Genomic DNA, 17,350 nt, shown 5'->3' on the forward strand with positions numbered 1-17,350 from the left:
AAAGCCAGTCTGGAATGTCCAGAGATTATTAGCTCTAAGATTATATGTATCTCAATCCTCTTCTGAGATAAGCTTGATGACTTACGCGTTTTGGAAACATGTAGAGGACAGACTGGAGACGAGAGCTTCGCTGTCTTACTTTCACTCCACAAAAAAAATGGTTTTCTTTAAATTAAATTTTCATGCAAAATTGACAGTGAACATATTTATTAAACACTAAGGCACAAAGGGGGTCTTTTAACGTGATTTACTACCAATTTAGCCAATCCCTCTGCTTCACAGGCCCTAAACAGCAGCAGGCAGAGTGATCAATGCATCTGTGAGTGGATTAGGGAGGTTGGTGTCACACCCACATCCCTGGCAAGACAGATCCTTTAACATGGTTAAACATCAAATTGAACTTGAAAGAAGCTGAAAACAAGAGATGAGTAAGGTAATTTGTTTTAAATTGTTAACAAAGAAAAAACAAAGGAAAACTGTGCCCACATTTGTAAAAATGTTGTATGAATGAACATAGTGAAGAATCTATAATACTAACTATACTAAAAATCAACTTGCACTCTAAACCACTATTGAGAAATGTGAAGAATAAATGCTGTACTACAAACTAAAGATGCAAGATTCAGCATTCAACCAAAGATAGAAAAAAAAGGGCTTCTTTCTCTGCCAGGGCTGAACAATTTTGCACAACAGCTGCAAAGCTGAATTTCGTGAAACTTGGTGGAGAGGCGTGGCATCGTCAAAGGAAAAAGCCATTAAATTCTGGAGCAGATTCACATTTTTTAAATATTAGCTCACTTTGGCTGTTGATATTCTTTTGAATGTTGCATAAAAAAAGGTCACGGGTCTTGTTTCTAAACATTCAATTCAAAAAAATGCATTTAGGAGCTGGTGAAAGCCTCTGCTGAATGTAGTCACACATCGATGAAGCAATGAACGAGGAGGGGAGGGAGGTGGTCTCACACACACACACACACACACACACACACCGGATGTCAGAATAAAATCTCTCAGATGGGAGCTGGAAAGCAGCGGTGTCCCATCGCTGGAAAAAACTGACCTTCTGCGGCCCTCTGAAACACCCACACAAACACATGCACACATAAACACCTCCATCTCACGCCTCATCCTGTCTGTCCCCCAAGAAAGTGGGTGCGCACACACACACACACACACACACACACACACACATTAGTGCACGCTGCACCCCCCCCTCTTCAGATCCAAATCTTCACACGGCCCTGCTCGCCCTCCTATTCAACATGTGGTTTCACTCTCCACACTTTCCACACTGGCACACACACTGTCACTGCAGACTTGCGCACACACATACAACAGCATTTACACAACACCATAAGCATCCCATTCTGTGAGTTCTGCAGTCAAAGTGTTTAATCTATGGCTGCAAAAAAATGTGTACTTTTCATTATTGTGCACAAATGTCCTGTAATGAGTCCAAAACCTAAAGGTTCTGCAATCGTATAAAACAGATAAAAGCAGCACACGATTTCCATCATGCTTTATAGAAATGTCATCTTTGCTTGACTCGTGAAAAAATTGATCATCTCAAAACTAATAAAAGGGGAAAAATCTTAACAACAAATGCATTTGTTGTTAAGATAAAGAAAACCTCTCAACATCTTTGGATTTCCTTTGCAAAATGTCTGTTTCCAACATTTACTTTAAAGTTTCCTTCTTAGTAACAATAAATAAATTCTCTACAACATCATCTGCAAGCTTACCTCTCCCCAAAATCTGCAGGTGAAGATGACATCCCAAATGCCCTCAAATTTGGGTTACAGCATCTCAACCTCTTTTTTTCCCCTTACATACACACTGAGTGCCCCCCCGCCCCACTTCACGGCTCCCATTGGTTGAGGGCAGCAGGATGATGGCAGTGGCAGGAAGAGCGGCTGCAGCAAAAGGCTTCATTACGCTGCACTGAGAGTTTCACTGTTGCTCCACAGAGAAGAAGGAAGACAAAGGTTTGCAGCTTGACCACTGAGTGTCCCTGGGATTACTGGGGATGGAGGGAGAACCAGAAGGGGGGGGGGGGGGGGGACACAGAGGAAGAGGGAGGAGCAGTATCTCCCAGTTCACAAGTGGGACTGAACTTATGGTTATCTCATGAGGGGAGAGGGGAGAAACTGAGCCCCCAGAAAAATGTGTGAGAGAAAAAAATACAAGTGGGAGGAGGAGGAGGGATGAAGGGTGAGGGAGTAGAGGTGGGGGGATGGGGGGTATTCACATACTATATGTGTGACATCACTCGCTCTCTTCCTTTCTCTACTAAAAGCCAGAGAACATCTGCGGGGCAGTCCCCTTCTCCACAAAACCAAGAAAAAAAACATCCAGATGTATTTTTTATTAACACAACGCTTGTAAGGACATTTCTTTCACTGCTTTTCTCTCTGCCTTTTAACCTTTGACCTCACCGACCTTAGTCTACACTTAGAGTTGACTAGCTCTATAACTTATTTAGGTTTTCTAAAAATTCCCTTGCTATGGATCATGTTCCATGTGCCGACTGTATGTGTGAAACTTGCCTGTGGGCTTCCTCCGACAGTCTAAACAAAAACGCTTGTTAGATTAATTGGTTTGATGACGTTGGCTGTGGATGTGAAGCAGATCGAGGGATTAAAGGGCGCTGAGGTATTGAAGCTGTACATTAAGAATAGAAAAGCAGAGGAACTATTCATGGTCGAGTGACCTTAAGCTGTATAACTGAGAGACTTTCACTATGAAAACTGTTTGAGTCAAACATTGCTGCTGTTTTAATAGACTGGTATACAGCAAATATAAAGCAGGTTTACTGTTATTATTATTACATTATTATTGCTTCTTCTTGTGGCTCAGTTTAGATTTTGCTTCATACTTGTCTGATACAGCTCTATTGACAGGAATCAAATTATCTATGTACTGGGTAACATGTGTCCTTTTTTAATTAGATGAGATGATAACAAACAGTTGAAGCAGACCAAATCTCCTAAATTCGACTCTCACCTCCCCGCTACTGTCTGTAAAACACAGAGATCTTTTCGCTCTCCCCCCCCTCCACGAAGTGTTTTTTCCTATCTCTAAAAATCCCCCTTCCTTCTCTGGGAGAAGCTGTGTCTAATTCCAGATGGGGCCCCGAGGCCGGATGCACTGCAGGCTCATGGGTATGCCCTTCCTCACGCCCTTGCGCCCTCTCACTTCCCTCTCTTCCCACTCCTCTTGACAGGTTTTTGAAGTGGGTGGTCCAACCAGCCAAAGACAAAAACCAGACATGAGGCACATCATATATATTCACTAGGAATCAGTTTTTGTAACATACAGCCTGACAACCCATCATGCATTTAGTGCTGAAGAAAGAACAGGATGTTATGCAATATGACTAGAAACATCGCTGCAATCAGACATTCCTGATCCAGAGTGAGAGGAAGTGGTGAAAAAAAGGAGATGAGAAGAGAGAGAGGATGGAGATGTACCTAAAGGCGAACATGTCTCATTATTAAAACAATCTTACATGTCCCTGCCTCTGTGAGGAAAGGTTATCTGGCAGGCCTAATCACACTCATTCAACAGCTTCACAGTAGCATAAATGATTCTGCAATTTCCTCTAAAGCGCCTTGAATTATGTTAATTCCTCACATAATGATGCAACATAAATTAATAAAGTAAAGAATTAATCATTAATATGGAGCACAGTAGAGGCTTGCTGTGGGAGACCAAAGAGAATGTCGTATTAACAAAGCAAAGAAATTAATTCTTTTTTAAAAATATTTGTTTTCTTGAAATGTGAAAAAAATATACATATAAAAAATTTTTGCACCCACATTTTGAAAAAGGTGCAAATAGGATATTTTGGAATTTTTTGCACAAGTGTTAGTTAATGCTAACATGCTAAACCTGGACTGTGAACATGCTATTAGGTGAAAGTCAAAGGATGATCCTCGAAAGAGGATGCCAATCCTCTTTCGAGGATGCCAATGTTCACATTTTGGACAGAGAGGACAGATGGTTTGAAAGAGGAGTGAAAGAAGCCATCTATGTCCACTGTGAGCGACCATCTTTGAACAGAGGCGGGGGTTTACGACACCAACTCTCTGCCATCTATAATCCAGTTTTGAGATCCCTCCCCAGACGCCTTAACGCCCACTCACATCCTGGGCCATCTGACCTCAGGAATTCACATGATAAGGTGGGGCCAGGTTTCACAATGAACACACCCGAAACTCTGGCTGATTGGGACCCACACCCAGTTTCACACCTTGGCTCAGGCGATTAGAAGATCATCAGGGGGTCCTTTTGTCCCTCTGTGGGGGGATACTCCCACTAGGTTTATATCTGGGACTCTCCACCATTTGACCTTAGAACTGAAGAAGCTTCTCGGATGAGAGGTGAAACGTCTTCAAGTAAACTTAAAGAAGTCCAGACGCTTTTCTTTGCAAGCTCCTTTGACTACGATGACCTGGATGACTGAGAACCTTCACAGACATATTAGGTGAAAGGAAATGATTACCAAGTCATTTTTAGCCAATGAGAAGAGGCCATGTCTTCACTAATCATGGTGATGTCAGTGTAATGCTACAGTCACAGTAGAGAAAACAGGGTCCAGTCTGTTTAATGCGCTTGGTAAAAATTGCAAATCTGTTTCCATTTATTGTAAATCTGACTTCTATCAAACAGGAATTTAAATTAACTGCTTACATTCAGAGTCCAGCCAGAACCCCGACTGGACTCCAGGTAGGTGATGCAGGTGCTGTAGGACAGCAAGTTAACTAAAACATTACATACTTTCTTGGCAACCTTGCTTTCATATAGGAACCAGTATAAAACCAGTTGCCAACTAGTTGAGCCGAGTCTTCTGTTGCAAAGAGATGTATTGCAGACAAGTTGCCCTTGTTGGCAAAGACTGCCTCAGATTGATCGCTCCATGTTTGGCAATCTATGTGTTTATAAACTGGATGACATTATTTGCAAATCATGTCACTCTGTCTGAGAGCGACTGCACTCAGGCCGAGTTGACTGTTTGTTGACAGGTTGCCTCTCACCAGGTGACCTGTGGAATCCCCTTACAATCAAAAGAGGTGGAGGGTCTTGCCTGCTCCACTTCTGGGAGAACAGCTGTTCTCTGCCACTAGTTGCAGTCATAGAAAGTGAAACAATTTGCATTACTCATACATGTATTTCTGAGTTGATGTTCATTGTTTTAAATGATCATGTGTAGAACTTAGCAAAACAGTCATGATCAAGAATCATCATCTGCCTCCACCTGACCCCATCCCAGCATCCTTCTGTGTTGCACCAACCCTCTGCACGTCCTCCTTCATCTGCATCTACTGTAAAAACCTCCTCTGTGTTCTCTTTTCCTCCTGCCTGGTAGCTTCATCTTCAGCATCCTTTGTCTAATCTATCCACTATCCCTCCACGACACATGTCCAATCCATTTCAGCCTTGCCTCGGTCAAAACTCACGGACTACACATAAGAGGTGGTGAGAATGACGACGAATGCAAGTACTCTGCTGGCTAACTTTGGACCCTGATTACATGGATTTTAATGTGGCATGAACCAACCACTAAGCATTGCTGCTGACCAAGTAGACTATCCCCTCTCCCCCACCCCCATTTCAAATAGGAAGTGAACTCCCTGATGAGTCGTGGCAGAGCACTGCTGGTTGGCTGTTAGGTGAGATGTTTTAAGGCATGTCCAGCTGGGAGGAGACAGTGGGCAGATCCGAGAGTTTAACTTAGTTTCAAACAGTTTCCATTGTGGATTTTGTTATTTTCTATTTAATTTTCTATTAAATGTTTAAGTCTATCTTACAGTTTTCAGTTAAATAACAACCTTCCTCTGTTTCTTGTTATTTTCTTGCTGGTGAGACTGTCCAGAGGAAAAATACAGAGATGAAGGCACCTGCTACGACCTGTGAGTGCACATGCTGCAGATTTTCATTCAAACCCTGATTGTAAACAACCATATACTTGTTTACAGCACAGCTGCAAAAGGATACTCAGCTCACAATAAAACAGAATAACTGCAGACAAGGGCACATATTCAAGTATTTTTGTACACACCATCTTCCTTGTTCCTTGTCCTATTTTCTCGGGTGCCATGACCCATTTCAGCGTTTTGCTCAGAAACGGGGTCTACATCAGCCACAAGACGGTTCTGAAAAGCTGCAGGCCTCCGACCACTCCACAGATACGGACAATACCACCTCTGTGTGCTATTTATTCCTTCTTTCCACTTCAACATGAGTATAAGTGGGTGAAGACAGTATGTGCCGATAATGGTCATCTAATAACAAACTGTGAGGAACGTTCTGCTTTTAGGCCATTTGCAGTAACACTTATGGGCAGGGAAAGCAAGCATGCACATCTCTATGCAAGAGTCCATAAACTCGTGCTTTAATTTATGCGCAAATGTGTGATTTGACTCTATGCCTCAGATGTAATCATATTTCACATGGAAGCAGATGGAGAGGCGCACCTTGAAGCCAATCTTGCCCTTCTTGCAGCAGAGGCAGGCCAGCATGAGGAAGACGAAGGTGAAGAGACCCGAGAACGAGATGGCCACCACAGCCAGGGATGATGACCAGGACAGTTCACTCAGTGGAGCGCCATCTGCAGGACACAGAGTGACAGAACGAGAGTGTTAGCAGTGGGATGAGATTCATGTGATCAAATTGTACATTAAAGCATCTTATTAAGGCACTAAAGCATGCAATGACATTAAGGCCTTTTCATTGCATTTCTTTCTTATGATATCTCATATTTTCATTTACAACAAGTCAAATGCTTGATTCATTGCCTAAAGTCGTGTTTTTGATGGAAATTAAATTCTCAGAAACATTATAGTCTTCTAGCAGTTACCCAGAACCACATTACACCTCTGCACAGTACAACGCCGAAATGAAAGGTTGTGGAATTTGCTTTTTTATTAAATTTTTTATATACAATACAGACATTTGATGGTAATTTGAAAAAAGAAATGACACTGGCTAACTTTAATTTGTTGTAACCAAATAAAAAGGATGTTTTTGTATAATAAGATTCAGGGGGATGAGTTGAAGCGTTATTATTTTGCTTTACTGCAGTGCCCTAGAAACAAGCTCATACTGCAACAACCTCTGCCTGATGTGCATTTTTATGATGGTTTTCTATTCTGTCCTATTCAAAGTCTGCTGCTAAGACTAAATGGAGTTATTATGGAAATACAACCTGATCATTGCCAAAAAAAATGGATGTCTTTGGGACATCAACATGAACAACTGGAAACATGGTCATACAATTCACAAGTTCTAACGTCACGCAGAGCTTCATGGATTCCCTCCTAATCAGCTCTCCACATACAGAAACACAGTCTGTTCATAACAAATAGTGCCTGTCATAGACCCAGGTCATCACACTCCTGCAGGCTGCCCTGAAAGTAACTCAAATAATGAGCAAATAATGAGATCAAGCCCTTCAAAAATTCATTATACAAAGGAAGTACATGTACTCAAACACTGTACTTGCATTTCACAGTCAGATATTTTCATTTTTACTCTCCTATACATTTATTTGTTTATGTAATATACTAATTATTCTGTAGATTCTAATCAGCATGTAATATGTATGTAATATTTTATATAACAATAAAACTGTATTGGTACAGTAAATTCGGGCCTACCTTTACCAGCTTGTCATAAACATGTATTTTAATCAAGGTCCTCTTTTGCAGAATGAGCATTGTTACTTTTCTCTGTGTTTGTGTGTCATCTGTGTTTTAGAAATGCAGCAGCAGTAACAATAAAAAAGACAGAAAACACCAACAAAATTAATCAAAGAGTGTGTTTGTCTGAGACAATTTGGGACACGCTGCTAATTGGCTAAGCTAATCTCAAAGTCTTGTATGTTACACTTAATTATCACACTCCTATTATTTAGCATGTCGAGGACAGATATATGTTTTTGTGGTTTCCATCACATTCATTGAAACCTGCGTAACTTTGTGGACCCTCTAAACGTTCCCTGTTAGTGTTGGTGTAGGTGCAGCAGAAGTGGAGCCTGCACTTCATCCATGATGAGAGATTTCCTTGCTTTCTGCGAGTCATAAAGATTTTTAAAAAAATATATATTTTTCTGGATAAAAGCCAGAAGATGATGTCTGTCCTGCACCGCTGACTTTTGAATATTAGCAAAATTGAGCAAATGAAAATGTGGGACACTGTCTCAGGATGTGGGACAGGCCTACCAGGCATACAAATCCTCTGCAGGCCCACATTAAGTCAAACACTGGACAACTATGTGGGAAATTTTGCAGAGTCTTCAATTTTTATCTTTCCAACTTGGAAGCTAAAGTTTGCTTTATAGTCTTATGTTATAGTTTTATGTAGTTCCTTTTCTTCTCTCACAACACCTGTAAAAAATGCTAACTACCACATCAGCTTCTTTCCTGTTTGGTAATCATAGCATGGGTTTCAGGGAGCTTTTATACATGTGTTCACTTTGGTAAAGTGAACACACGTTCACACTACAATCAGTCTTACAATAAATGCTTTTCACACACAATATCATAGCATGCACAACAAAGCAGAAATTAAAAAGGACTGAAAAAGCAGTTCACCACACTGACGGCACCCTGCGAGGCACTTTGGAATTGAGGGAGATGATTAGCACCTTCGCTCTCCTAAATTCACAGTTTTTCAGTCTTAGAAATCTCGACAACCAACCCGGTGGTATAATTAAAAGCAAGATCCAAATGTTATCATGTTACAATATTAATGAAGCTGATTTATAATATTTACACACTCCAATGCTGGCTCAGAAACCCAGTGCTGCTCTCTCGTGAGGTATTTTCTTCAGTCTCTGTCTCAAAGCAAAGCTTCGGTGGCTTGAATTATCCTCCATGTGGGCTTCGTGCATCCTGTCCAATCTCATAAATAAAATCTTGTTCCCAGTTTGCCCAGTTTGGGCAGTAGAGCATTTTTCCCCCCTCGTTTTCCGACAGCTTCCGAAATGCAACCGTTACCAGGGAAACAGATTGGAAGGACGGCCAGGCAGGATTGCCTTTAGCTGTAAATCTCTCACACCAGTTCCTGCCAACACCCAGCTCCATACACACACATATATACATAATAAACAGAGCACACAGAGTCATTTCTGCTGCCAGTTTGTGCTGATCCTCTGAAAGCTGGTGCAACTGGCTCTCAGTGAGTATTGGGCTCTTAGTATAATTGGACAGAGAGGGAGCACTGTTGTTTGGGAGGCTGGCTGGCAGAAAGAAGGAAGAGAACATGCAAATTTAACAGTTAAATACAGGATTAGCTGGCCAGCTCAGGGGATTTTGGAAGTCAGCCTCTGAATTTGAATTTTACAGATTTTTTTTAATAAAACTGGAAAAATAAAACAGTGGTCCCTTAACAGTGAAGCATGATGCCATCGAGTGGGAGGAAGAGGTGAAAAAGTCAGCTTTCTAAAATTAGTCAATATCCATTTAGCGCTTAGCGATACTACACAAGAAGATTTACATTCAGTTACCTTTATTGTCAGGGGGATAATTACAGAGCACAGACGCACAGCCCAAGTCTGTTGTGGTTTATTTAAAACTCTCTTGCTGACAAATTCACACACCATGTATATTAATATCTGAGGACTACAAACAGCCTATTTGCCAGAAAAATGAATACAGAGCATTTAAACCCCGCTGGTGCATTTTCATTACGAGCCCATGTAAAACTATTATGCATTTCTTTCTACACGTACAAAGCATTGTTAGCTGGTGCAATTTTGTATTCGTGCTATCCTATATTATTGCTTCATTTTTGCCAAAAAAGCACACATAAGCTGTCTTCATTACAAAGTCAACACCATCCAACTGCTCCAAGTATTCACAAGAGTGTCACATGTGCATTAAACAGTTGTAGAAAATGGACACCTAAACTTGTACAGTTGTTAAAGATCCACCGATTTATATTTGGACGTTTGGCTCTGTTCACAGCACAGAACAGAGCGGGCATCACCAAAAACAGAGGTGAGCAACTCACCTGGACAAGGTAAAGCACCTCAAGCTAGCTAGCATCATAGGTTTGCATAGGTAATTAATTTTTAGGGTAGTGGGTGATTCAAATCATCCCTTGGACATTTGGAAAGTGAAGTATTTGTATTCTCTAAAGCTGTTCTTGTGTTATACTTCCTGCGGCCCTCATCTGCTCTGTGCAGCTGGAAGTGACCTCCTTAAAAAATTCATCTGACACTATTTTAAGCAATGCGGAGCAGAGAGCTGCTTCTCGTGTGGCTGGTTGAATGTCAAACATTGTCTTGAGTGTTTGGGAAGGTAATTGATGCAACCCATGTATTCCCAGAGTATAGCATATACCTACATATAGCACATATACCTACATATAGCACATATACCTACATATAGCAAATTTATGTAGCATTATTTTAAAAAATGCAAATTAAAGTGTACCATAGTGGGATTGTGTAGAAATATGGAAGAAAGTGTTACCATCTTATGTCTGAGCTTTTTCCAGTGGAAAAATGAAGGTAGACTCTGAAAAAATCTTAGACAGCAGTAAAAGCTGCTATATCTGAAGAGAGTGCAGGAGGAAAAAGAGAGAAAGGCTAGTGATAATATATTGGTGCAGTCATGCGATGCTGTTCAGATCTGTAAATGTTATGTGACAGGTAATGCTTGAGTCTGTCTTTGTAACGGTCCAGAATATAAAAGAAATGCCTTGTTTTTGTCTCTTCTTCACCAGCTGTGTAAAATCAATGCTATTGACCACTAATTCTAATGACATAGAGAAGATTCATTCTCTTGCTAACTGTAATGAGACAAGAACCAAAGGGACAAAAGTTTAGTACTTAAGGTCAGTTAGTTTACTTGGATAGGCCCCCCAGGGAACTTCACTAAGCACACTCCAACATAGAGTGAACAAGTAAGAAGGTGCACTCACATTTTAGTGGATGTTGCATTTTTCTCTCTCACTTTACTAGTACTGCCTGCAGCCTGAGCACCATATAGCTCTCAGCTAGTCAGAGGTGGTAGCCATTTTTAGCCTCCCTTGGCAGGACGCTGAAGCACATCTTGATGACTAAATGATGAAACGAGTGCGAGCATGAGGAGACGATGTGAGGGCAGAAAGAATCTGAGAAAGACGAAAAGAGCTGTGTACTCTGCAGCTTCTCCCACGAGAGAAACTCATCTCAGTACTCCACACAGAAATGAGCTGAGGAGCAGCAGCTCGAAGTCTAACGGAGAGCAGACAGAGGCAGAAACTGCAGAGTGTTAAAAAACTGAGTCTATCTGACAGCCTCACGTGTTTGTTCTGCCTTCACAGAGATGGAGCTGAGTGAAAACCCACTCTGGATATTTTTCCGGCTTAATGAGTTTCCCGCATTATATCCATGACACCGACTGATTTCCAGAAAACCCCAGCACCACAAAACCCTCTGAGCTCTGCATTGCTGCAATATCAAATGCTAGCAATAGTTCAAAAAGTTGCACTGAAGCAGAGACTTCACATTTCGAGAAAGAGATAAATTAGCCATTCTTCTGAGATTTGAAAATGAATATTGAACTAATGTAATTTCTGCAAGCTAAAAATGAAGTCAGAGCCAGCAGGTGATTAGCTTAGCTTAGCCACCACAGGTTGCCTGGCAACATCATGGTGATGACAAAGCACCAACCAAAAACGTGTCCACCAAGCATAATTTGTCCTTTTAACATTTGTTTTTTTCATCAGAATAATCTAACCGAGATATGATGATAGAATAATTTCATGGCTGGTAGGCCATATTTACATTTAGAGTCATATCAACCTTTCCATCCAAAGCCTTGCAGGGAAATGAGCAAAGGTTTTTCCTAAAATGTCAAACTATTTCTTTGAGGAACGCCACAGCGGCCAAGTACAAGATGAGGGTTGTATTGCTGAAAGTGAAAGCGCTCGGTGAAATGACCTCTTGTACTAAAAGCCCTTCAAGGGTCCAAAAGTTCTCACCAACTCCATGTGCATGATGCAGTTTTATGTTAAGCACATTGAGTTTATGTGTAATGAAATATGCTTTATAAATAAAACTTCCAATGTCATTGCAAAAAAAAAGGACCTGAGGATAGTTTTGGTTTCCATCCTTCATAACTATTGTTAACTATCGCTAGCTTGATTGACAGGTGTGTTGCTGCTGTAGGTGCCAGGTGTCTGTTGGACTCCACCTGTCTGTGCTTTTTAGAGCATTTAAGCAAAATTCTATGACTAAAAATTTGACATCAGGACACCAGTTAGCTACCATGTAGGGAAAAACACGTATTCCCCTGGTTGATGAGAGGTTGCTGGCTGTCAGTAGGTGAAATCAGTTTCAAAAAAATGTTGCAACAAAAACTTCCTCGTGATTTCTTTGATCACTAGCAGTGATCAGCAGCAGTACTTTGGCTGGAAAACACAAATTTACCCGCAAATATTTGCTAACCAACCAGTGAGCAACAGTGAAGCTTGAAGTGCAAAGTAAACCGAAAACAGAGACCGTTTACGTTTTTCATGAAATCAACACACAAAAGAAATGGATTTTGAGTGATTTAGCTAATAACTGCACTCCACATGAAGCTTATGTGTAAGTTCAATAAGTAAGGTCTGTAATCACTCATCTGCCTGCTTTCCTGGCTGTTTGGCTGCTAGTCTGTTCTTTACATCACTTCCACTTTCCCACTCTGTCAAACTCAATACTGACATCATTACTCTAGTCTAATCATCTTCTTGCTTGCCTCCGCAGGCTCCATTCTGTGCGCTTTAACTCTTAGAGCTCTTTGATCATTTTTCCTTTAAGACTCTCCTTCATGCAATCCACCCCCTCCCTCATTGCTGCGTTAGAGGTCCATCTTCATCTTTACCAGCTCCAGCATCTAGACTCCAGAGGCGTCCGGAGGGGTCAATTCCTAAGTCCTATCACCACTTGGATTTGATTCTGCCACCTTGCATCACTGGAGTTTAATCACCAGATACATTAATTAATTTCTCTGTCATAGTAAACCACGATTAATTCTCTCAAATGATGCCTCCTATTCGAACTGTCTTCAACATATAAATAAATGAATCCACATGGCAGGAGCCCAAACACAAGATTTCAGGTTTCAAAACAGAAACCAGTGGGTGACATCACTTTGGATGCAGCCTGGGGGTTTCATTCTTACTGACACACAGCAAAGCTGGTATTTTCCATACACCACAACCAACAAGCAACTCAGCTCCATCAGCTCTGAGTCACCATGCTGGTGTGACTCACCTTGTCAGATGCACTAAAGTGAAGCAGGGGTAGATCAGTCATTTCGATCGGAGCGGACAGCCTCTGTGTCAAGTTTCATCTCCGAGCCTCGTCAACATAATACCATGGCTATCAGCCTGGATGGGGTGACCCATTATGTCATTAACTCTGCAGGTATTAAGAGCATGAAACAAAAGCTCTTCATCAAACACAATTTCACTTGTATTATTACATTACAGGCATTTTTTTCTAGACCTAATTTAGCTCTCAGTGTGTCACTCCTTTTAAGCCTACTCCCTCTTTGATAACCGACTTTATGCAGTCGCTGACAGGGACACTATTCACTGCCTGAGCTAAAGCCAGAATAGTTGCAGCTCTGCACTGGCTCTCAGCCTGAGCTGGCCGCTCACATCCATCTGAGAGCGATCAGCAGGAAGTATATCCTGGGGAATGCTGACACCCTTCACCCATCATCGGGCCTGTTACTGTCCACGACAAAGCTAAATTATCTAAAGCTCAGCAGAGAGAAAGGTGAGATCACCTGAAGGGCTGGAAAAAGGCCAGAGCAAAGATTTAGCACTGTGATCCCAATTAAGGCTGATAGAGGGAGAGTGAAAAGAGATGAGGAATAAAGATATTCATTCCAGAAAGCCGGGCAGGATGGTCTTTTTGACATTTTAATCAGTAATCATCAGGCTTTCCAAAGGACAAAATATCTGAAAATCACTTGAGGTCACAGAGCCTTCAATGAAAAGAAATGAAAGGTCACACGCAAACTTCATGTTTAAGATAAGAACATGGAAACTAGATCGAGGTTCAAGGAGCTTTCTGAGCTATATGCAAATGTGGCCGATAGCATCTTCAAAAGGTCACCGTTCTACACATACTACATCAGTCTGGACACAACTGAACTTTATTAAAATGTTACATCACGTATGGATGTAAATTGTATGCCAACCGAAAAATAACTTTTCCTCTCTGTGACTGTCAGCATTTCATACCGACCACATGTCATACCGAGGTCTAAAAGAACCCGACAAGGCTAAAATCACTGTAGTGTGGTAGATGTGGATCACACCTACAACAGCTATATTTCACAATCAGATAGCCAAACATCACTTACACAGACTGTTCAGATTCAGAATAGTTTATTAATCCCTAAGGATATTTTGTAAAATAACTTCCCAGCCCAGATGGTACTCAAAACCACAATCCCTGGTTAGGGAGGCCAGTGCCTTATCCATTAGGCCACTGGGGTTGTATTACCAGATAATAATTTTTTACAATATAAATTAAAAATGTGTGTGCCATTTCATAAACTGTGTCTCTTGGAAGTTGCATGATGACCTTACTTATACGAGACTCCTTACAGCCAAAACGTATTGTTCCCACATGCTTGGCTGGCGTGATGGGGCAGTGGTCGGCTCTGCTGCCTCCTCGGGGTTTGAATATGCTGGACTGAGTTTTTAGAGGTGCTGTAATAGGGGAGTGTATTTTCACTAGTTTTATAAAGAAATAAAGGGAAATAAAATCTTTTTCTGAATGTCTTTTCAAGAAAATGGTTTGTTGTCTTTCACACCACATCTCAACATCAGTTCAGTGAGGTATTGCTGGACTGTTCGGCACGTAATGACTGCCAGCTAAATACAGTGACAGTCAAACATGAGAAAATGCCAAATGAGTGATGTTTGCAACCCACAGAAGTAAAATAACCACAACAGACAACAAATCAGCTTAAAAATGTTGAGGATTGATGTTTTCCCCACTGTGTGACCTCATTTGTCTTCTATCATGAGCTTTATTGGCCATGTTTCTACATCATCTGCCTTAAAGTCCCGTAAAGGCTAACAGGTACACACATGTCCTGACATTTTAAATATTTTTTTTTGGTTTGCCTTTTTTTGTTTATACTGACTTTGGGTTCGCCAGAATAAGACTCAGCACCAGAAAGCACAGACACTTGCTTCCAAGACTCACATATGGTACTGACCACTGTGTAGAGTCCCAAAGAATGAGTTTCTTGGCTGGACCCATCCTTAAAGATAAAACACTCACGTATCTGGAGAAATCTTGGAGTAAAGCAGCTCCTTCTTCAATTCAAGTCACCAGCTGTGGTGGTACAAGAATGTAAACTGGGTGCTTCGTATCTCACCTTTGGAAGATTTCCAGGCACACCCACATGGGAGGAGATCCTGGGATAGTCCCGAGCTCCCTGAAGAGATTATATAACTAATAGGGCCTGGAGGTACCTCAAGATCCGCTAAGATGAACTGGAAAATGTTTCTGGGAAAAACAGTCTAAAGTCTAAGTCTAAAATGGGAGTGGGAGAAAACTGGAGATGGATGCATGGATGGATTTTTCTCCCTCTGCACCACCTAAACCAGTCATGGCTTCCCCATCCTGAGTTCTGCAGGAGGTTTCTTTATGTTAAAAGGGAGTTTTTGTTGCCTTGAGGCGACTGTTGTTGTGATTTGGCACCGTATAAATAAAACTGAATTGGATGGATGGAAATCACCACTAAGTTTTCATGATTCAAATTATGCTTTTGCATATCCTACAATACACAATGGAAATATATAATTAATTGATAGAAATTTAGATATTAGATTATTATCAGAATCAGTAAAAACACTTTAATCATTCCACATTTTGCACACACATGAGCTTCATTAATATAAGTTTTAAATCTCCTACAGTCTGCAGTAATCAGAAACAGAAAAGCCCTTAATTAATATCTTATGAGCAATCTGAGGAGCATGAGCAACCATTACTTTTCACTTTTGTCTGGTTAAGCAGCCTTCAGGGTTTTTACAGCACAAAAAATACTGTATTTATTTCATTCACATCACACCTAAAATAGTCTTGTGAATTCTAAATAAATTCATAAGAAACACATCAATCTCCACTGCAGACAACAGGAATGGGGATCACAAGTTAAGGAATGGATACAGTCAGTAGAAGCTCCTGAATGTATGAGTGTCTGTGTGCCAAACTGGTGACAGAGACGAAGCTTCTGCTCTTACAGCCAACATAGCCACTTTATCAAAAATGCTGGTGCTAGTGAATTAAGTCTTACAGAAACCCCTCCTCTGTCTTCTGCTACCCTGCAAAACTCCTGCTGACATCATTCGGTACATCCATGTTTACCGAGAGCAAGATGGCACCAGGAAGAGTCATTATTAAAGAAAAAAACAACAACAGAGGAGAGGTATGGTGACAGGAGGCAAAACAGATGGGTGGTGGGAGGGTTATAGATAGCTAAACAGGAACATTTGGGGCAAACACATGTGAACTGCGTGAAGCTGATGATCTGGTCATGAACAATCTGCGTTGGGGGACAAATACGAAACCAATCTGCTGTACATCTGCTGGCACACACTTCTGCTTCTGGTCATTCTTCATACTGACAGAGCGACATGTAGAAAAAGGCAGAAAGACAACAACAGTGATGCAGGTTTAGTTTCTCATCACCAACGTCAATGTAAACAGGACCAAATGCTAGCAAACAGCTGGTGGAATTTCTCACTCAAGAGCACGCTCAAAAAAATAAAATCAAATGGTTTCCATGGTGACTTCTTCCCCTGAAATCCCTTTCAGACTTATTCAAATGCCCTCATAATCCTCACAGATGCCTTGCCAAAACAAAGAACAACTTGCCCTGACAGCAGAAAGAAAATTAACCTTTCACGCACTCTTCTATAAAACCGTCTTACATTTCGGCACAATGCAGGCGACAAGTATTCTTCACATTTGCTCTCAAACAATAGAAACAAAAGAGCAAATTAACAGTAGAAGTGGGAAACATATGAGGCAGTAGATCTGTTACCACAGCAGAGATTTACAACAGTTTCAGGTGTGTGGAAGCAGGCATGTGACTTTACTTGTTATTATGGTATCGATATAAATAAGTGTGCTTTTTTTTTTCTTTTACCCCTAGAATACAGAATAAATTCACTTATGGCGTCACTTATAGAGTCAAAGTAGGACAGCAACCTCATTGAGACCTTGGAGGGGAAAAAAGAAAGACTGAGCGTGCAGCACCTTCAACCTCTGAGAAACCACTTCTGATTACAAGATGATTGCACAGGTTGCCTGGAAATTTGTCTCCAAACAATCGCTGTC

General features: G+C 41.1%; 1 protein-coding gene across 3 annotated transcripts in view; it reads right to left on the reverse strand.

Moving 5' to 3' along the window:
- The window catches only part of aatkb (apoptosis-associated tyrosine kinase b), a 72,068-nt gene that overhangs the window by 26,035 nt on the left and 28,683 nt on the right, over positions 1 to 17,350 (reverse strand). For 2 of the 3 annotated variants that reach the window (XM_084936993.1, XM_084936994.1), the window contains exon 2: positions 6,477 to 6,610. In XM_084936993.1, the coding sequence (XP_084793119.1) occupies positions 6,477 to 6,610 (134 nt within the window). Of the gene's footprint in view, positions 1 to 1,742; positions 1,971 to 6,476; positions 6,611 to 17,350 lie in introns of those variants that run through there. The other variant, XM_084936995.1, reaches the window with a different exon arrangement.

Source organism: Perissodus microlepis, chromosome 8 (genome assembly GCF_051167445.1).
Source record: "Perissodus microlepis isolate ML-2025 ecotype Zambia chromosome 8, ASM5116744v1, whole genome shotgun sequence".
Lineage (NCBI taxonomy): Eukaryota > Metazoa > Chordata > Actinopteri > Cichliformes > Cichlidae > Perissodus > Perissodus microlepis.